Below are 21662 nucleotides of genomic sequence, written 5' to 3' on the forward strand. Positions count from 1 at the left end.
GAAGTGGCCTTCCTTATCTCTGGTTATGGCCTTCACTTTGAGATGTACTTTGTCAGATATAAGTATTGCTACCCCAGCTTTCTTTTCCTTTCCATTTGCGTGAAAGATATTTTTCCATCCCTTCACTTTCAGTCTGTGTGAGTCCCTTCTAATGAGGTGGGTCTCTTGTAGACAGCAGATGTATGGGTCATGTTTTTTTATCCATTCAGCCACTCGATGTCTTTTGGTTGGAGCATTTAGTCCATTTACATTTAAAGTTATTATTGAAAGGTATTTGTTTGTAGCCATTTCTTTTTGTGTGTGTGTGTGTGGCTGTTTTCTTTCTGAGCTTGATATTTCTTCTTTTTACACCAGTCCCTTTAGCATTTCTTGCATGGCTGGCTTGGTGGTGATAAACTCCCTTAGCCCTTTTTTGTCTGTGAAGCTTCTTATTTCCCCTTCAATTTTGAATGATAGCCTTGCTGGATAGAGTATTCTTGGATTCAGTCCTTTGCTTTGCATCACTTTGTAGATTTCCGTCCATTCTTTTCTGGCCTGATGTGTTTCTGTTGAGAAATCATTTGATAATCTAATGGGAGATCCCTTGTATGTTACTTTCCGTCTCTCTCTTGCAGCCTGTAAGATTCTCTCTTTATCCTGAACATTTGCCATGGTAATTATGATGTGTCTTGGTGTGGGTCTTTTCGGGTTCACCTTGTTTGGGACTCTCTGGGCTTGTGTGACTTTTTTCTTCCCCACCTCAGGGAAGTTTTCTGATATTATTTCTTCGAATAGGTTTTCTAATCCATGTTCATCTTTCTGTTGTTCTGGCACCCCTATTATTCGTATGTTGTTTCGTTTCATGTTGTCCCAAAGCTCCCTTAGGCTCTCCTCCTGTCTTTTAATTTTTTTCTCCATTTGCCGTACAGTTTGAGTGTGTTTTGCTTCCTTGTCTTCTAATTCACTAATTCGGTCCTCCGCTTCTCCCAGTCTACTGTTGATACTTTCAATGGAGTTTTTTATTGAAGCTATGTCACTCTTCATTTCTTCTTGGGACTTACTTAAGTTGTTGATTTTTTCATCTGTTTCTTCTAGCTTCTTGCATAAGTAGTTGAGTTTTTCATCTGTTTCTTCTTGCTTCTTGAACATGTGGTGCATGTACTCTAGGAACCTTATTCTGAATTCTTTTTCCGTCATGTTGCATATCTCTGTCTCACTTAGCTGCTTTTCTGGCGAGTCCTCCTTTTCTTTCCTTTGGGGGTTTCTTTGCCTACCCATGTTTGATCTCGCTGACATATGTAGATGTTGAGGTGTTCCGTGGCTGCTCCCTGGGTGGCAGGGGCTCCTTGGGTTGTGGTTGCTGCTCAGACGGTTGCGGTAGCAGCTGCTTTCCAGTTGGCAGCAGCTCCTCTGGTGGGTGTTGTTCACAGCTGCGTTGGCTCTTCTGGCTGGTGGGGGGAGGCTTCACGTACAGTTGCTGTTCCACAGACAGAGGGTGTGGTGATCAGGAGGCTGCGGTGATCAGGGGGCTGCTGTTGCTTGGATCTGCTGCGTTGATTTAAAGGCACAAAATACAACAGAGCAAGGCACAACGTACCAGGCACTGAACACAAGTATATTCACAATATTAATAACTCCAAATAAAGGTGACCAACCGAATTAAGAGAATTAGGGGATAAGGGAGAAAGAAGAGAAGAAGATAAAAGAGAGAACAGAAAAGAAAAATAAGAAAAAAACAAACAAAAAAGGAGTGCAAAAATAGAATTGGGAAAAAAGAGGGGGGAAAAAAGAGAGCGAAAAAAGAGAATGAAGTAGAAGTGGGGAAGAGACTCCCCGTATGAGGAGCAAACTCCAATAGAACTGCCACTAATCTCAACAAATTCCAGCAACAGATCCCTGGAGATGAATACAAACTACAAACCACCAATAATATCCAGAGGGGTAAGGGAAAACAGAAGCACAAAAATAGCTGGGGTGGGGTGGGGGAGGGAAGGGAAAAACCAGCAGAAAAAAAAAAGAAAAAGAAAAAGAAAAAGAAAAACAACCTCACAACCAGTCCTAAAAAAGAAGAAAAAACACAAAACAAAACAAACAAACAAATTTAAAAAAAAAAAAAAAAAAAAAAAAGCCCAATATATTCAACAATCAAGAAAACAATAGAAAGATAAGAGAGAAAAAAAAAAAATGGTTGGAAAGTGAAGAAGGATAAAGAATAGGTGTATAAGGATTTAGAGCAGTAGATTGGAAATAGGATATATAAGTAGGGTGGAATTAGACAGGGGGTAAAAAGAGGGAATTGGGAAGGTCTGGAGCAGGAATAGGGTAAGAGAAACAGGACACCAAAAGGGGAAAAGTAAGGAAGAGGGTTTTAGCAAAGAGGTGGAATTGAGATAGGGAAAATTAATGCTAAAGGAACGATGAAAATAGAATGGAGAACACTAATCCCAAAAGAAAATAAAGAGAAAATAAAATGGCACTTTAAAAAATGGTAAAATGGTAGGAGTAATAATACTGGTTAAAAATAAAAATGTGGTAATTGAAAGGGTAAAATCAGGTGATGGAAAAAGAAGAAAAAGAGAAAAAAAAATTGGTTTCTTAGTAAAAAGGTGAAAAAATTAAAAAGAAAAAGAAAAAGAAAAAATTTGCAGTAGTGATGGTCTTTCGGTTCTTCTACTCTTCAGCCTGGTTCGCCTTGGTCCTGCCAGGTATTTAGGAGAGTGTTGCCTGCATTACACTGTTCCTCCGTGTTGTAAATCACAGTCCTGATTTTAAAGCAGGCCGTATTTGTGATCCAGTCTGCCTTAATTTGTATTCCCCTAAGAGTCAGTTTGTGGCTCAACCTCTGGGTGGCAGTGTTTTTGGGTTGGCCTCTGAGGCTATACAGCTTCTCTATCCTTTTTTAATCCTTACCCTGCTCTGTGTTGTTGGTGGGACTGAAAATCCCTCTATAGGCCAGACCCTGGTAACTCCCAGGGACTAATCAGCTTGTTTTAGTCCTTTATCTCATACAGGGTGGAATCTGGGTGTGGCTGTGCTCCTTGCCTGGGGGGCTGGAGGGAGGAATTCCACCCTCTGGAGGAATGGCTGCCCCAGTCCTGGGCCCAGGGGGGTCTCAGCACTCAATTCGCTGCCACCTCCTCCGGCTCCCCCTCTTTCCTCAGCCTCTCCCCAGATTCCCCTCGTCTGCACCTTCACCCTCTCTTCAGCACAGGTGAGTGTCTGTATCCGAACTGTCCTATGAGCAGGGTTCAGTGAAAACAAAGAAACAGACAAACGCCGGCCGGCCGCGGAAACGCTCCTCTTACCGGTCTGGGAAACGCTCCTCTTACCAGCACTGCATGGTCTGGGAAACGCTCCTCTCTTATGGGCACTGCACGGTCTGATCAGTTCCTCAGGATGCCCCCTTTAGTCTCAGTTCTCCGCAATCACAAAATCCAAATCTCAAATCTCCTGGCGCCAGCAAACCCGCGGAACTCCTTACCCTGGTCAGGGTCTGTGTCTGTCCCAAGAGACGCGGCTGTCTGCCATGCGGTCTCCCTCCGACCCTCTGGGCTCAGGTCTGGCAAACTTTCCTGCCCAGATCCCTGGTTTTTAACCTTTCCAGGGGAGGTCTGCCCTTCCCGGCTGCAAACCATCTCACCAGCTGAGTAAATTTGCCAATTCGGGGTGGGTGTTATTAGTTTCAGCTGCTTACTCCGTTTGCTCCGGGCATTTGTCCTTATTTAAACTGAAGTTCAAATTGTCCTTGGATGATGGCTCTGGGCCCATGAGCTGCCTTGTCCAAGGCACTGGGCACTCAGGCCTTTGTGCAGGAGCCAGCCAGTGACCCTGCCCTGCCCTGGGGGGCCCTCTGGGTGTTCCCTGTTGGACGGGGGATATGGGATTTTATTCTGGGGCATCCACCTACAGAAAACCGGTAAAAACAGAGGGGAAGGTGGGGTCAGGGGGTGGCAGAGCCAATAAGGTGATGAGTGAAATGCTCCCAGGAAAGTAGGAACCTCGGAAAATCTGATAGCATATCATCAAGTGAGTATTCTCCTTCACGAAGTAGGTGAAGAAGTGGGTGAGGGAGGAGAGGGAGACCAAAAGGTAAAATGTGCCAGAAAGGGAACCATGGGGATTTTTTTTGTTGCTTAAAAGAACTAGAGTTTAGCTGACTATTTTAAAAAAATATGAATCTGAGTTGCCTTTCTGCTAGGAGCTAGTCTCTGTGCTAATCATAGGGACACAAAGATTAGGAATAAATAGGGCCCAACTCCCCCCAGTGGCTAGAAATCTAGTGTGGTGGTTTCCAACCTTGTCCTGACTCCCATATAGAACCCGTATAAAGACCCCTCTTCCCAGGTGATCCAAATCTGTCCCAACCCTCTGGCCCCCATTGCAAATCATCCATCTCATGGGACAATCACACTTACCAGGAATGCTAAGCAGGCGTGATAAATGCTACACCACACAGGTAAACATGGCCCCACAGGCACTGAAGAGGAAGCAGGAGATAACATTCAAGCCAGACCTTGAATAGAAGTGTGATACAGGTGGAGAAGTGAGTAGATGAACAGCAATCCAGGTGAGGAGGTAGCATGAGCAAAGGCAGAGAAGTGGCCATTGTCACCTGGTGCATCCTGAAAGAGCAAGTGACCCATGCAGGGAGGGCAGCCAGTCTTAGCAAATAAAAATAACAAACTCCCCCCCCACACACACACACACCGGTTGGGTCAGACTTATATTAAAAAAATTACTCATTGTTTATCTGAAACTCAACCTTTACTGGGCTTCCTGCCTGTTACCTGCTCTCCTGCTTGCAGCCTAGGCCTCTGGGCACACCTGGCTGCTGTAAGGAGCAGGTCCGACCTCACAGCTTCTTACGGAGGCCTGGTTGGTCAGTCTGGGGAAATTGTCCTGGTTGTTTTCTGTTTGGGTTTTTAAATGATTATTAGCTAACAAGGAAAATATTCCCAAAAGTCAATATTTCAAGTTGCTCTGGGGTGAAACTGCCCTGCCATACTGAGATTGGGGATTATTGGTAAATAAATGTGTAATCACAGGTTGTACGCCTGAAACTAATATAATATTGTAAGTCAACTGTAATTTAATTAACTAGTTAGTTATTAAAGTAAATAGCAAAACAAAAAAACGCTGAGGATGCCACATAGGAAGCGTGGAAGTTGCCACCCCGCCGCCCCCGCAGAGGGCCTCACAGACATGCAGAAGCAGGCTTTTGGCTCTCTTGCCCCCTAGTGGCCAATGTCTGAACAAGGGTTTGGGTTCCTGCTGGTTACAGTCTCTCATCCACAGGGAGTCCTCCATTGCTCTAACTCTGCAGTAAGTGTCATAATTAAGGGAAAGGTGGGAAGGTTCAGGTGCAGGCGGATCATAAGCCTCAAAGCCAGCCTGAGAGGTGCTGGGATCCCAGAAGGAGGTGCAGAACGCTGCGCTTCTCTCCGTAGCCTCTTGCTTCCTTCTGGGTGAGGCTTCAGACTCTGGGATTGAATCCGTCCACGGATGCCTTTCCTTTCATTCGTTTATCCGACAGATATTTCTGGACTAATATGGGCCAGGCACTGTGCTTAGTGTTGGGCATAACATCTGATATATTTCATTACGATTTGGAGTTAAACCAAGAAGTCTGCCCAGCGGTCTAGAGATTGCACCCAAGGTGAATTGAACACACCGCGAGGCACACCAATGTTAGAATTGTAAAAGGGTCTACCCGAGTACCACATCTTTAGTTGAATCCTAATTTTTCTGCCACATCCTTTCTTTATAACTTACACATACAGCGTCTTTTTGATCAATGGCCATTAGACTTCTCGACAATTATTTCTAATTGGACACATAGTCATCCATCAAACTGAATATAATACAAAACTAATGCTATGTGATGTGCCTAGAGCCATTCCTAACTATATGAAAAAAAGAGCATCTTGGGAGAATGTTGATTTTTTTTTCTTTTGCCTGGAACATGCAATGCTGAGTTGCTGGCACAGAGAGAATGTGCCAACAAATTCTGTCAGAGCGATGAAGCTGTTCTGAAAATAGCTGGGTTTGTTTGTGGTGGCACTGACCAAATAAGCCAGTCACAAACCTGGGTGGGATACGATGTGTCACCTGGGTTTGCCCAGCTGTACAGGGTCATCTTCCCGGCTTCTGCTATCCCTCATTCAATTCATCTCTACACCATGCCAACTTATCCCTAGTTTTTCTCAATTCTGTGTAGTTGTTTTTCTTTAACTTACTACCTCCGTAGTTCAGATTCTGACATCTTTTGTAATATTGTAATAGTCAGTTTGGTGTAGTTCCTTTTTTGCTTCTGTCAAATCCATTCTCCACACAGACTTATCTAAAACACAAATGTGATCATATCACAGCTGTTTGTACCCTGTGTCTGGCTCCACAGTGCTTGCAGGATAAAGGTCAAGCTCTCTGCACTATGAGTGCGGGGGGGCGGCGGGGGGGATGCCACCTGTCCAGCTCCATCCACCATCACTCCATCACTCCTCCCGTGTCCCTTTGAGGGTCTTGCTGGCACCCGGAACTGGTTTTTGGACCTGTTAAGTGAATATCTAAATATCTAAATCTTCTTTTGTGCAGCTAGCCCTGAGGTGACAGTCTCATCCTAAACGTGTTATGAATCTGTATTGACTGTGTTTTAAGAGCCCCATTAGCAGTGAGTAATATGTTTATCAGGTTGCAGAGGCTTCCTGCCCTTTCATCCTCCCCTCCAGCTGTGCGGAGTTCTCTAGCTAATTCTCTTTGTGTGCGCAGGGATTTTGTGTTCATTGGATTTTGACGACAACATAGAGTAGAAATGCTTTGGTTACAAAGGTCTGTTCTTTCTTTCTTCTTTTTTTTTTTTTAAAGGTTACTAATGGGGTGAGGTGGGGATTCCCAGTCTTTCTAAGGGGGGGCCGGTGGAGGGGGTTGGCAAGATCTTCCCCAGCAGATGCTTCCTACAGTGTCTGAATTTCTATGTGTTCTCATTTTCCAGGCAGTGTTGCAAATCTAATACCACTGGGCATGCCTCATTCAAATCTATGCTTGATATTTCTATTATGTTTAGATTACTGAGGTCACTGCATTTTTACTTTTGTGCAGAGCACTGCAAGCATTGAAGAAAAGTGCCAAAATAAATTCCCTGTGAAGCAGAGAGGGAATAGCACTGTTGGAGTGAACTGATGAACACTAATGGATTTTGCTGATCTGTCCAGCAGGCATTTTCTACTTAAACCCAACAGCTTTAGTCACATGTCTGGGTTGCCTCGGGGATCATGACTCACATGGGGATGATAAAGGTCAGTTTATCATGTTTTAACCCAGGTTGATAGAACTGTATCGCATTCTATTTATTCACGTACCACACTTACATGGCACTTCCAACCTGCCAGGCACTGTTCTTTTATCCTCGCAACAACCCTGTAAGATAGGTACTATTACTGTTCCCAGGGTATAAGTAGAAAAACTGAAGTACCTGCCTAAGTTTGCACAGCAGCCAAGGGGTGGAGCAGAGACTGGGGCTGGGATTCCGAGCCTGTGCTCTCTCCCCGCTGACGTGCTTGCAGAAATAGTCCGGGCTCAGGATGGCACCAACCATGTGGTGCCCTTTACCTTAGAGCTCAGTGTGTGCTCCGCTCCTCAACTTCTGTGCAAAGGTGAGGCCTCAAACACCACAAGCCCGCAGCCTTGTACTAGGATGCACAGTCAGCACTCGCACTGAAGGAAGACCACCGAGACAAAGCGAAGCTAACGCTACTCCCTGCCTTTAGGACAGTTGGGGCAGCAGATGGAAGAGCTGCTTAGGGAGGGAAGAGGCCCCAGCATGTATCTGCCCTTACGCATGTGAACCTGGGTTGTCTGGGAAAGCTGTTGTAAGAGAACTGGAATATCATATTACAATTGAGAGAGGTTCATAGTTTATCTGGCCTAAAGTCTTCATTTTACAGATGAGAAACCCCGGGGCTCAGAGAGATTAAATAACCACTTATCCAGGATCACACAGCTCAAGAGTGAGCATGAGGTTGTGTCCACGTAAATGGAGAACTTGAATAAAACAGCACTTGTGCGGGGGCTGACCAGCAGCCCCTGAACGACCGATGAATGGATTACTCTGACACAACGTTTGCTGTGAGAGAGGCTAAGGGACGGCCTGGCCAAAGTGACCAAGCAGCCTTGATTGCCTGCCTCGTTAGGCTTTTATTGGAATTTTTATCTTTAGATACAAGCAGTAGGGTGAGTAATCTTGGGAGGACATGTTTTTACATTGTCCTCTAGGTAAGGGCATCCGGGGATTAAGCATAAGGATTCCAGTAAACACCCAGGGGTCTGCACATGCACAGACTTCTTTGGAAAGGTCAATGAATAATTAGGGGGGCCGCCTTCGACACTCCCCTAAGCCTCCCCTAAGTCAGAATTCTGATAAACAGGGCAGGCGGCCTTCCACACACTTCCCTTTTCTCAGAATGTCCTCCTTACAACTTTCCAACCAAGTCTCCTGTGCTCTTCAATACACTTGGTGAATTACTAGCTTCCTGCCTCTGTTTGGTTATCTTTGGATTTCTTGTTCATCAGACCACATTTGCCGCATTCATTATTTTTTTAATCCTCACCTGAGGATATGTTTCATTGGTTTGAGAGAGAGAGAGAGAGAGAGAGAGGAGTAATGTGAGAGAAAAACATCAATCAGTTGCCTCCCACATGTGCCTGGACTAGGGATGGAACCCGCAACCCACATATGTACCCTGACAGGGACTCAAACCCCTAACCTTTTTGGTTGGATGCTCCAACGAGTTTTGCCAGCAGGCCAGAGCTGATGTTATTTATTTTATTGGATAAACATAGGTGCTGATGTGATCATCTACATAATTTCTGTAGAACAGTGACTCAAACTTGAGTGTAATGATTGAGCTTTAACTTGGGAGAACATTTAAACCAGGGTGGGCAGGTTGCAGGCCTCCTGCTCCCGTGAGCACATACGGAGAAGAGGAGGGGTAACGGAGGGGCGTTTTCCTTGACTGCAGTAGTTTGCCACAGCTCCTAATTGCCCTGCTGCTCATCTCCCTCATCCCACCTCCCCACCACCACTCAGTTTTGTGCCAACAGAATCACTTTTCCAAAGCACAGGTTTGGCCCATTCACTCCTGGTTGCTTACTGGATCCAATTTAAAATACAAGAATACAAGAATTTGAAATACAAGAATCCTCAAAAATGGCCCTTATTTATTTTATCAATCTGCCAATCCTTGTCCCCACTATAAATTTTAAAAAATATCTTTACTTTATGCCATTATTTCCCACCCCATCCCCCACCCCCTCAGCCCCCAGCACACACACACCACTCACACTCTCTCCAGGCATTGGCTATTGTACTTGGGGTTCCCTGGAGTGAAATGCTTCTTCCCCAGTGAGCCACCTGATGAAACTCTATTCATTCTTTGAGACCACATGTCACCTTCTCTCCAAAGCCTTTCTTGTTCTTGACAAATGTGCTTGCTGAATCTTCCTTGCTCTTTGTTTATATATCGATTAGAACTCTTCTTTCTCTAAGTGAATATAGATAGTATCTTCCTAATCCATGGTTTTATCATCTTTTCATTAATCCCACCATGCAAAAAATTTTACTCACATCTTGGCATGTGGGGATTTAAAGATGACTAAAGCTATCTTACTCCTTTGAGAGCTCATAATCTAATGACAGGCTCACATATAAGCAAATAAATACTGTGCAGTATGATAAATGTTCACACATCGATGGGTTGTCTTATCAATTCCAGCATTTGTAGCATTCACCAATGGCAAGTTAGGGCTTAATCATTTTCTGAACGAATGAAGGTGTGCATTAATGATGGGACAGAGGAATCAGTCATTGTTAGCTTAAATCAGTACTCCAGGCTGCAGTTGTATGAGGCAATTTTAAGAGGTTCATGAACAAAACATTTTACTTTGAAAAAAGTTTTGTATTTACTATATTGTATGTAAGAAAACATATAATTGTTTATCAAACCCATACTTTTAACAATACTATACATATGAAGTTAATACTAAGATAATGTATCAATTTGACGGCAGAAAACATTGTTAAAGTTTGAGAAATACTGACCTAAACAAGGTAATTTTCACTGTTTCCTTTTCCTTAGGGTTTACTCCTTTCCTGAATCCAGTCTACATAAACTTACCTTTAGAATTTTTGGAACCTCTTAAAATAAATCATTGTACTGTGAAAGCTTATGACCAAGGGGAATTTTTAACTAATTAAATCGTTAAAAAGATAAGACTAAGAACATTGTGTGTGTTTTGAAGATGAACCAAAACATATTTAGAACTTATTTCATTTCAGAAGTGATTCTGTACATTCTCTACATGAATGTCCTGATTTTCACAGGTTGGGACCTGCTTAGGTGGCGAGGAATGGGCCTGCCCATGGTTTGGGTTGTTGTTGATATGAGGAAGTGGGAAGAATGGGAAATGGCCTCCCCAGTCTCCTGAACAATTGAAGACGGTTCTTTGACATTTAGGATATAACACTAGTTACATGAGGATGACAGCAACTCTGCGAAACCAGCAGGGATCTGTCTTTGTCCCTCATTCACTGTTCCCTAGCTGCTTGCTTTTTTCTCTGCCTGCTGCTGCTCTCCCTCTCTCTGCCTCAGGGCTGTTGCTTGCTAATGTCTCTGTGGGTCTCAGCTTTTGCCATACTGCCTGCGTTTGGAGTGATCAACTGAACCAAGTTTTCCCAGGACTTTCCCAGTTTTAGCACCAAAATGTCTGCAACCTGGGGACACCTAAAGTCCTGGGCAGCCAGGTCTGTTGGTAACCTCTACCTGCATTCCTTTTCCATACATGTCGTTCATATTCTTTAAGAAAAAAGAGGGAAGATCTGATGGGTCTCTTAGCCCCGCCCCAGCCCAGAGCACCTGTGCTCTTCACCTTCAAGCCCAACCCTGCAGAGGGGACCCAGGTGAGGCTTGGGGTGGTGCAGAGAAGCTGTTCCTCAGCTGGGGCTTGTGAGCAGGGCAAGTCTGGAATATGATCAGTTCCTCTCTGGTCCGCTGTGTCATGCTGTACACCAGTTTGTCACTGACCAAGGTCCTGGGGTCCTTAGGCACATTGGGCAGAGGTGTATGGTGTATGTGGAATGGGGAATGTGTATATGTGGGGGGGGGGAGGGGGGGAGGCAGGTAGAAACTACTGGTTATCATGTCCTTCTTTTCATTTTTATGAATTCAGTCATGTTACACAGAGTAGACTCCGAATATTGTGTTAAGGACACCCTGGCCTGACCTCTAATTAAATTTTATCTCATTCAACCTCCCAGTCAAGAAATTGTTAAGTTAGCCCTAGCCGGTTTGACTCAGTGGATAGAGTGTTGGCCCTCAGACTAAAGGGTCTCTGGTCGATTCCGGTCAAGGGCCCAGACCTTGTTTGCAGGTTAGATCCCTGCCCCAGTTTCCAAAGTGTGTGGGAGGCAACCAGTCATGTGTCTCTCTCACATCAATGTTTCTCTCTCTGTGTCTCTCCCCTCCTTTCCCCTCTCCCTAAAAATCAATGGAAAAAAAATCCTCAGATGAGGATTCAGAACCAAGAAAGAAAGAAAGAAAGGAAGGAAGGAAGGAAGGAAGGAAGGAAGGAAGGAAGGAAGGAAGGAAGGAAGGAAGGAAGGAAAAGAAATTGCTAAGTTTGCAAAAGGGTACATTTAAAGAAAACAGCATAATTTGGGAAATAATGAATGTTAAGATCTAGTAGCACATGGAGACAAACACCAAATTGCCCATGGCTAAAAGTCAGAGAAGCTGAGCCCTAGAAGAGTTGGTCAGTGCAGGGTGGTGGGGTGTGGGGGGGTCTTCTTCCACTTCCCCAGTTTCAGCACTCCGCCCTCCCACTCGGCTCCAGCAAGCAGATCCTTCCTCAGTAAAACTGTTCTTCCCATCTGCAAGGAACAGAAGTTCTCCCCTCCCCGTAAATTCCGCGGACTGGAGTGGGGAGAGAAAATGAGCTCACTGTAGAAATACTTAAGTTTAGAAGCACATGATTGGTTTTCAAGAGACGACGATAAAACTAGAGGGTGCGTGGGTGTGAGGGGAAGCTGGAGAGCAGAGGTTCCCGGAGGGATGTGCTGCGGTAGCCCCGCCCCTGCGGAGCCCGGGGCCCTGGGGACCACCTGCCCCATCCCCACCACAGGAGCCCCCGCACCTTAGGAGCCCCCCCCCACACACACACACGCTCAGAACCCCCAGTGCCCAAGGAGCCCCTGCGCCCTCGCAGTGCCCACAGCGTGCACTCCATGTGCGGGATGACCCAGCCTGTCCCGCACCCTCTCTTAGTCACTGCTCACAGCCTCCAGCGGGTGGAAGGGAAGGCATGCACTTGCAATGAGCCTTCCATGCGCTATTGTCTGTGTCTCTTAAAAATAAAGTTCGTGACTATTACTAAGGCTAAGAACTGACGAAAAAGTGAAAAAACACAAAAACTAGATGAGGTATTGGAACAGAACCTATGCTAGTGTTCATTTGGCAGAGAAGCATATAGAGGCCATCAGTCCAGTTTCAAATGGGGCTCCCCTGCCCTGGTAGGGGAGGTGCGGAGCTCTGAGTTCTAGCGCTGGGGGCGGGGAGAGCAAAGGTTCTGGAGAAGCAATGAAGGAAATCCTCTCCCTGCCCTCCAGGACCCCAGGGCCTGGCACAGACCCCTCTTTCTGCGGGATCAAGGTCACCTCCAGGGATGAGCACCCAGAGCCCTCAAACCCCACCCCTGCTGCACCCACCACCACCACATCCAGCCTTATGGCCATGAGCCTGCACCCTGGCTCACCTCACAGGCTCTTCCCCTCATCTGACCACGTCCAGCCTCCTCTCCATCAACAGTGATGGCTGATCCCAGCCTCATCTCCTCCGGGAAGCCCTGCCCACCTGGGAGGTTCGTGGCATTACAAAACAGTGCACAGGCTGGCACACAGCACACACCAGGCTCAATGAACAGCTTGTACAGCAATGCCCCCCAAAAGGACCAGACCTAGTCCCAGACCCAATTCTGTGGTTGAGAAGAGAGGGGTTTTAGAAAATAGGTATACCCTTCCCTTAACCTTCCCTGACTTGATTCTCCATTTCAGCATAGCAAAGGGAATTAGGATAATTTGAGGGATCCCCTAGGGCAGTGGTCGGCAAACTGCGGCTCACGAGCCACATGCGGCTCTTTGGCACCTTGAGTGTGGCACGAAGTTTCAATCGCACTGTACGTGCGCACCTGCACGTGGTATTTTGTGGAAGAGCCACACTCAAGGAGCCGCAGTTTGCCGACCACTGCCCTAGGGCCTAGGCCAGGGGTCCTCAAACTATGGCCCGCGGGCCACATGCAAATACAAATATTGTATTTGTTCCTGTTTTGTTTTTTTACTTCAAAATAAGATATGTGCAGTGTGCATAGGAATTTGTTCATAGTTTTTTTTTTTAACTATAGTCCAGCCCTCCAACGGTCTGAGGGACAGTGAACTGGCCCCCTGTTTAAAAAGTTTGAGGACCCCTGGCCTAGGCAGTTGTGAGAAAAGAGGATAAAAGGTCCTAAGTAGTCAGCAAGTGTAACAGAGTGAAGACTGACAGGAGATGGCAGAGATGGAAGCATGACTTGAATTAACTCTTTAGACCTCAGTTTGCTCACCTGCAAAATGGGGGAGTGCATTCGGGTGAGGTGAACTATATGGTCCCGATTTCATGGCACTGCGACTTGTTCCCCATGGTTCTTGTGCCCCCTGCACAGCTCATTGTAGCTTTGAGGGAGAGCATGTGGGGAAGGGCCGGGGCAGAATAAAAGGCCAGGGAAACCCCTTTCCAGTGAGGCCTCAGCAAATACTCAATTGAAAGGGTTCAGCGAGGAAGCGCGCAGGGTGCTGTGTCTGTGGAAGTTCTAGAGTTCTCATGGATTGGATCCTGGGCCTTTGGGAACTCTGTGGAACATGTCAGGGTTTAGCTCAGTCCAGGATATACAAGTTGCAATTTTCACTTAAAAGTTGCCACCTGGAATCCAGACTTGGTCTTCAGCAGCCAGGAAGCAGAGCTGAGCGTGGGTTTCTCCCTCGACCTGCTGCACACATGGCAGCTCCAGCTCCAGTGTTTTGCAGACGTGGTCTTTGCTTTCCGGCATCTTTCAACCTAACAGAGATAAAAAGAACCCCCGATAAAAAGGGACTTCAATGGAGTCTCTTGAAAAGAAAGCAGATATGCTTAAAGTATTAACACATTGGCTCTAAGTGTAGTTCATATTTATAACCGCATGAGGAATTTGTATCGGGTGTGGGAAGAAAGTTCCAAGACATCGAAATAGATAGACTTGAGAGGTGGGGGCTCGGGGCCACCTCACTTCTCTTGGCTAGCCGGCTCTCCTCTGAGCAGCTGGGACCTGAAGGACTGTAAGGAAGAGCAGGGAGGTGGGTGACCTTCTGGAGAGAATGCTCCAGATGAAAATGGTGACCTGGTTTAAAATGCTGTTTTGACGAATGAATCATGCAGAATATCATACCATGGAATTTGTGTTTCCTGGTGGGAAGTTGTTGGTGAGGCTTGTCATACAGCTCTAATGAGGTTCACACATTTAATTAGTGCTTAAACTTCTCTGGCGAGGTCTGTGTCGGGAAACTCAGACAGCACTGTTATGCTCATTTCACATTTGGAAACTTGAGGAGCACTAGGGCTTATCTTGGACTACACGTGGGTGACCATCTGGGCTGGTCTGCCAGGAACAGCAATGGTTCCTGCATCTTGTCTTACTGTCATTATTAATAGTGCCCCTGTTCTCTGTCACCAGCCCTTTGGTTTACATCTAAGTATAAGGTCACCCTGGCCAGCTGACACACTGCTGGCAACACTAGGACTGAAGACCCTACATTTCAATCACCAGGTCATCCATGTAAGCAAATGTTTTCCCAGCTGTCAAAAGTCCTTAATGAGTGCGGTACAGGGTGACATACAGAAATGTGTTCCTTAGAAAGGAGACATGTAACACATCAAACATGAGGTCTCTGGTTGAAACACTTTGGTTTTGTTTGTTTTTCACTTTGTTTTGTTTTTCTTTCACGGTTATCAATGCCTTTGAAAATCACAGTTATGACCTCAGCAAGCATTGGTTATTTCTTTAATGTCCTAATGTTGTCATTTGAAGCTATCTTATCCTTAGGATTAAAAGAAAAATTGAAACATATCAGAGTAATTCCATGTATGTTTGGTACTAGCAATGATTGCTCTCTTGAAAAACTTACATAAAGGAGGTTGACATGCTTTCTATAGTCCTGTAATTTTTAAAAAATATATATTTTATTGATTTTTTACAGAGAGGAAGGGAGAGGGATAGAGTTAGAAACATCGATGAGAGAAACATCGATCAGCTGCCTCCTGCACACCCCCTACTGGGGATGTGCCTGCAACCAAGGTACATGCCCTTGTCCGGAATCGAACCTGGGACTCTTCAGTCCACAGGCTGACGCTCTAGCCACTGAGCCAAATTGGTCAGGGCCACAGTCCTGTAATTTAATTGGGCTGTTGAGAAGTCATATGTAATTATGATTAGTGTCCATTATGATAGATGCCCCTTTAAGTTGTGTTATCAAAACCAACAAGGAGCCAGTACTATAATAGGTTAGCTCTGACTGCAAAATCACCATCTTTCATCCCATCACTTGCCTTTCCTTTTATTTTATTTTAATTTTTTAAAATATGTTTTTTATTGATTCAGAGATAGGAAGGGAGAGGGAGAGATAGAAACATCAATGATGAGAGAGCATCATTGGATGGAACCCAAAATCTGGGCATGTGCCCTGGCTGTGACCTCCTGGTTCATGGGCCAATGTTCAACCACTGAGCCACACTAGCCGGGCTTGTCTTTCCTTTTAAAAGACACTTTTTTGGTGTGTTAGTTCATTTTGAGTCATGGATTGCCAACATGGAGCGATTAACCAAGAAATAGTCTTGCACCTTCCTTGGTTAACAGAAATGGGATTGAACATTTAGCCCCTGGTATCATTATTGTAGCTCTCTATATAACTGGAGGAAAATCAAATTTCAAGTTTTTCCCGCTTCCCTTCTGCCTTTCACAGCAAATTTCAAAGGATAGCAGTAGGCAGATTGGTTTATAATGGCATTTTTTTAAGCCCAGAAATTACATTAAACCGAAAAGCATGGGGTACTTCAAATAGTTTTATTCCAGAAAACATCTCCACAGCAACAGCAATGACAAGAATCATATTTTTCATGAAGACCTGACTTACAGAGCTTATGTCGATGGCAGAGTTCAGTTACTGTTTTCCAGAGTCCCCTCTCAGAAAAACTGACATCCAGCAAAATCTTCATAGGAAGTTCTGTGTGCTTTGGGGAGAAATGTAGAGTCAGTGCAACAACAGCGTTAATACAGCGCCTTCTCACATTGTTTTCCATTCCTGTGCTCAGGGAGGAAGAACAAAGGGCTAATAACCAGTCCAAAAGAAGCTTTCCCCCATAGAATGGTCAGGAAGTTGAACTATTCAAGAGAACATGTCGTGCTGTAATATACGTCCAGATTTCATGGTCCTTGATGATTTATGTCAATTCCCTGGGAATGCCTTTCTCTGTTGTGCATTCCACATAGAGTTTGGCTTTCAGGAATATCTACAGAGGAGGCAGTCTGCTTTGTCCACGGGGGAGAGGAGGGTCCCAGCACGTGGTCTGCTGAGGGGGTGCCTGGGGCGGCCTGGAAACTAAACGGAGTTCAGAACTAGTGGGAGAGCTGCCCCCATTATGTCCATCTGGGGGTTAATCGGGCCCCTGAAGGGCTGTTCTCACACTTTCCAGGTAGCCCCAAGAAAGTATCATTTGCATCTAAAAATGGATTTTTTTCCTGCTTGGATCGAACTAGTTAGGAACCCACACACACACTTGGGGCAGGGCTGGGTGCTGTCTGTAGTAGGTGCACTCTTATCTCTTTCACTCTGGGGATTTTGTCTCTGTGCTATGTCAAGTGACAAGGAGGAGCTGCTAGGAGCAGGCTGTTCACACACCAAAGGAAATCGGGTTGGTGTTCCAGCCCCAGGACCAGGGACATCTGGTTTAGACTGACACTCTGGTGTTGCAACCTCTTCTCTCCTGTCCCTTCCTCTCCCCTCCCCTGCCCTCCCCCCTCTCTTCCCCTCCTCTCCCCTCCCCTTCCTTACTCTCTCTCTCTCATCAGACCCCCCATCCTTCTGACATTAATAATTTGAAGACAAATAATAGTTATACAAGGATCAGAATAATCTGGACCTGAGGGACTGAACGCAGATCCCTCCTGAACCTGAGGACATAGTAAGGTTAAAACAAGTTTCATCTGGCATTTGCCTGAGGGCCACCAGTACAGACACTGTGTAAGATTAGATCCTCCTTAAAGCAAGATGACCTACTAATTCCGTTGCAAAATCATGGAGACCTCGAGTTACCTGCCCTGTCCACCCACCTACATGCATGCATTCATAGGAGATTCACCACATCTTAGATTTCAAGGCAAGTCCTGTTCAGAGTTTCTTCCTCCCTTTCCATTGTGAGTTCCGCTCACTCCCTGGCAAGTCCACTTTCCTTTTGGTCTATATCCTTTGTCCTCTAGGGGCTTCCGCATATGTTTGCCCTAAATGGCCAAAATATGTCCCCCACACGGCCAAACCCACAGGGACCCAAGGTCAGAATCTGGAGGATAGGCCAGCCATTGTTCTGCACCAATTCTTTATCTAAATTAATCTAAAGCCTTGCCTGATTGGCCTATGACCTGGGTCAAGGTATGGTCAGCAGGCTGACCATTGTCCTTTCCCCCCTCAACTGAAGAGTCCCACTACACATTACAATATCACATTCTTCCTAGTAGTGGTTGTACTACTTTTAGATATTGATGTTGCTTAGATTATTTTTCCATCTTTTTTTGTGAACATTGTGCCTATTTTCACTTTCTGGGAAATTTGCCAGTTTTTCAAGGACTGGGCAAAAAACAAAATAAATATTTGTAGGTAGTTTCAAAGGACAAAGTAAGTCGGACATACCTCTGCCCATCCAAAGTAAAGCATTTTAGTTGCTTTTCAGATATCTTAAACTAATTAACTTGAGAGAGTCAGAAGGTTGATTTCACTAAGTGTACTTTTCAGCTCTGTGATCCACGGTGTGTGTGTGTGTGTGTGTGTGTGTGTGTGTGTGTGTTGGGGAAAGGTCCGGAGTCAAAGTGTAGGCAAATGAGTACAGACTTCTTAAAGTCTAGTTTAAGTGCTTGAAATGGACCGTGTCAAAAATAAACCACCCCTGTGTATGCTAATCAGGCTGCAAGTAGTGCCAGAAAATATTTCCTTAACAACATTCAGCATACGCTCTTTCTTTTAAAAAAAAAGTTTAAGGGATTTCACTGAAATTTGGTCCGTTCAGCAGTTGGCTGTTTATAAATATGTGTAGCAGCCTATGTGGGAAGCTGACTCAGTGTCTGAGATTAAAGAGACCAGAAGGTTCGCGCCGGTGATCCCGGTGCAATGTTTCCCACCCCCGGGCTGCGAGGGCTCAGCGGTTGGCCGAGGTGGAAACAGGCAGCCCGTGTCCCTGGGAGGGAGGCCCGTCACCTGTTGGGGCCTCGGGAGCGCGCGGCGCGGGGGCGGCGGCGGCGGCTGGGAGCGCAGCCCCAGTCGCTCCGGGACTGTCCGCGGGCGGGAGCGCGGGCGGGGGGCGCCGCTCGGAGACGCGGGGAGGCCCGGCGCAGGAATGCACTTTTCTCCAGCCCGAGAGACTTCGCACGGGAGTGGAGAATAGTTTGGGGTGGGGTTTCGCACCGTCTCCTCCCCCCCACCCCCGGATCCCCTTCCAGGCGCTGTTGGAGAGCTTTCAGACCTGCGCTGGGAAGTTTAAAGAGCAGAGGGGAGTTGGTGCTGTAGGCAGGGACAATGGAAGAAAATGAAAGCCAGAAATGTGAGCCGTGCCTTCCTTACCCAGCAGACAGCAGACACACGCGGGGTAAGTCACAGACTCATTCAAAGATGGAGTTACGGTTACGCGCGTCCCTAGCCTCTGGCTGCGTTTTATAAGTGGAGACAGGGCTCAGGGCAAAGAAAAGGAGTTATTTCCTGGGGCGGTGCATTTTCAGAACTGAGCGGAGAGCTGTGATTTCTTGTGTTTTTTACTTTATCTCCGGCAGGATTTTCGGAAGTGGCGTGATGATGTCCTTCTTGGAGCACAGTCAGCAGGCAGTGGCTGCTGTATCTCTAGGCAATGACAAATGTGTCGCTAAAAGCAGCTTTTCCTACTCCCCGCTCCAGCGCGGGAGAAAGCAGTTGTTTCTCTGGAGCCCTCCCTGGGGCAGCAGCATTCCCATTCATTGGTTGGGGGATTTCACGAGGCAAATGCATGGTGGATGCAAGTTTTGTAGTGTCTGCGAGTTAAATCCCAGAGTTTGGGGATGTTTCATTTTACAGATCAGAACAGCCGGGGAGCCGTGTACATCTGTATGATAGGTGGGACTCTGAGTCTTCTGTGTGTTTTAATTCAAAAGTTGAGAGTTGTTAGACAATGTTGGTGAGTTTTCTTTGGGCAGTTTCTCTTTAATTGTTTTTATAATAGACTTGTCTTTTCCGTAGGGAATTTCCAGAAGCTTATGTTGTTCCAAAAAAAATTCACAGAGGGGCTGGGTAGAGAAAAGTCTTATTTGCTCTCCAGAGCCTGCCGCCAGAACCTATCCTGCAGCACCATGCAGACAGCTGTTCATAAACCACCCCTACCCACCCACCCCAGGCTCATCTGGGCCCAGTTAGCAACTCAAAGTCTTGCTTTCGGGACTGCAAGGCTGTGTGGGAGTAGGGATTGTGCACAGGGGAAAAGGTGTGTGTGTGTTTTGAGACTGAAGGGAAGTAACAAATGACTCATCCGCACTGAAAATGCAAAAGTCAGCCAGACAGAAGTAAATGCAATTACAAGTGGTAGAGCTTCCCCTCCTTCTCCCTCTCTCACCCCCCAACCCTCCACCTCTTCATCCCCCTACCGCTGGTGAAATGCAGGAAACTTTAAGTTTAGAAACCCCTGGAAAATCCCCAAGTCTTGTATTCATCACTCCTGGCTTTGGTTTGCACTTCCAAAGCAGAGCATTCTCCTTGAAGGCGCCTGGTCAGTAGGGTCCAGCAGGAGATAAGGCTGCCTCCCGCCCCTCCCCCACCCTTATTTGATAGGACCGAATCCTAAGGCAGGAATTCAGCCTCTGGGCCTTTGCTGCAATAAATGGCTCAGAATCTAGCTGGGCAATTAGAATGGGACCAATTTAAGAAATAACTTTCAAACAAACACAGCAATTGAAAGATGCTTGAGAGACTTGAGCTGGTCACAAAGAGAGAGTGTGACCACTTTATTCATTTATTCATCTGCTCAATGAATACTGAGCACCTGTTCTGTAGTAGTCACTGTTTTTAGTTACTGGGGATCTAGCAGCAAACAGACTAATAAAAGTACCTGCCTTCATTGAATTTATATTCTAAGGGCTAAGTTTGGGCAGATGGGGGCGGTAGAGACAGATAACGAGCAAATAAGTAAAATATATAGCATGCTAGATGGCAGGATTGCTAGGTTTTGCAAATAAAAATACAGGATGCCCATTTACATTTGAATTTCAGATAAACCACAAATAATTTTTTTTAGCATAAGTATAGTCCATACACGATTGGAGCATACTTATGTTAAGAATTATTTATTTATTTATCTGAAATTCAAATTTAACCAGCCATTCTGTATTTTATCTAGCAGCCCTATTAAGTCTGTGGGGGAGAATAAGGCAGGGAATAGGGAGTGCTGGGGTGGGGGTGGGGGGAGGTGAAACTACAGATAGAATTATTAAGGGGATCCTCATTGGTGTGATATTTGAACAAACATCTGAAAAAGGTAAGGGAGGGAATAGCAAGGACATGGTCAAAGAACAGCAAGAACAGGAGAGACAGTTGGGAGGAACAGGGGTTAAGAGGTAATCCCAGGCCAGGTCATGCAGGGACTGTGGCAGTGTGGGAAGGACTTGGGCTGTTACTTCAAGGGCGGTGGGGAGCTGCTGGTGGCTCTGACTTGTCTTACAAAGGGTAGTACTGGGTGCTGTGCTGAAGGCTTCTGCAGTAAAACAGGCAAGAAACGGCGCTAGCTTAGACCAGCAGGTAGTAGAGCATCAAGTGGTGACAGGAAATGGTCTCGATGTCCATTGAAGGTAAGGCCAAAAGAATTTGCTGAGGGATTGGATGTGGGACATCAGAGAACCAGAGGAGTCAAAGATAACTTCAAAAATGTTTGTCTGCACAGCTGAAGAAATGGAGTTGCCATTTCCTTAAAGTAGAAAGCGTGTGAGGGGAATAGATGAGAAGGTGTTTGTGGCTTGGGTCTGTTAGGATTTGAGAAGCATAACAGGCATCCAGGTAGGGATGTTGATTAAGATTTGGGTACTCATGACCGGAATTGAGAGAGAACTGGGGACTGAGAATTGTGCTAGGATGGGGTCTGTGTGCAGAAGGAAAGGAAAGGTCGGGAGATGTGCCCTGGAACACTCCAGCAGTTAGAGGTCAGGCATCCGGGAAGGGTGGCTGGAGAGGTGGTGAAAGGTGAATAAGAATCCAGGTTAGATTTTTAAGATCCCATCGAGTTATGGGTAAGAATGATGCTGTGAAGGAGTGTGGCTTTATTTCCAGTTTTTTGGTCAGCACAAGGACCACAAAA

General features: G+C 45.9%; 1 protein-coding gene across 1 annotated transcript in view; it reads left to right on the forward strand.

Annotated features, from left to right (window-relative positions):
- Positions 1 to 18621: 18621 nt before the first annotated feature.
- The window catches only part of KIAA1217 (KIAA1217 ortholog), a 306068-nt gene continuing 303027 nt past the window's right edge, over positions 18622 to 21662 (forward strand). The window contains 1 exon segment of the mRNA XM_070432834.1: positions 18622 to 18941. Coding sequence (XP_070288935.1) covers positions 18872 to 18941 — 70 coding nt within the window. The 5' untranslated portion in view covers positions 18622 to 18871.

This window comes from Myotis yumanensis, unplaced genomic scaffold, assembly GCF_028538775.1.
Source record: "Myotis yumanensis isolate MYYU_CA2020_CCGP unplaced genomic scaffold, mMyoYum1.0.hap1 SCAF_1, whole genome shotgun sequence".
NCBI lineage: Eukaryota > Metazoa > Chordata > Mammalia > Chiroptera > Vespertilionidae > Myotis > Myotis yumanensis.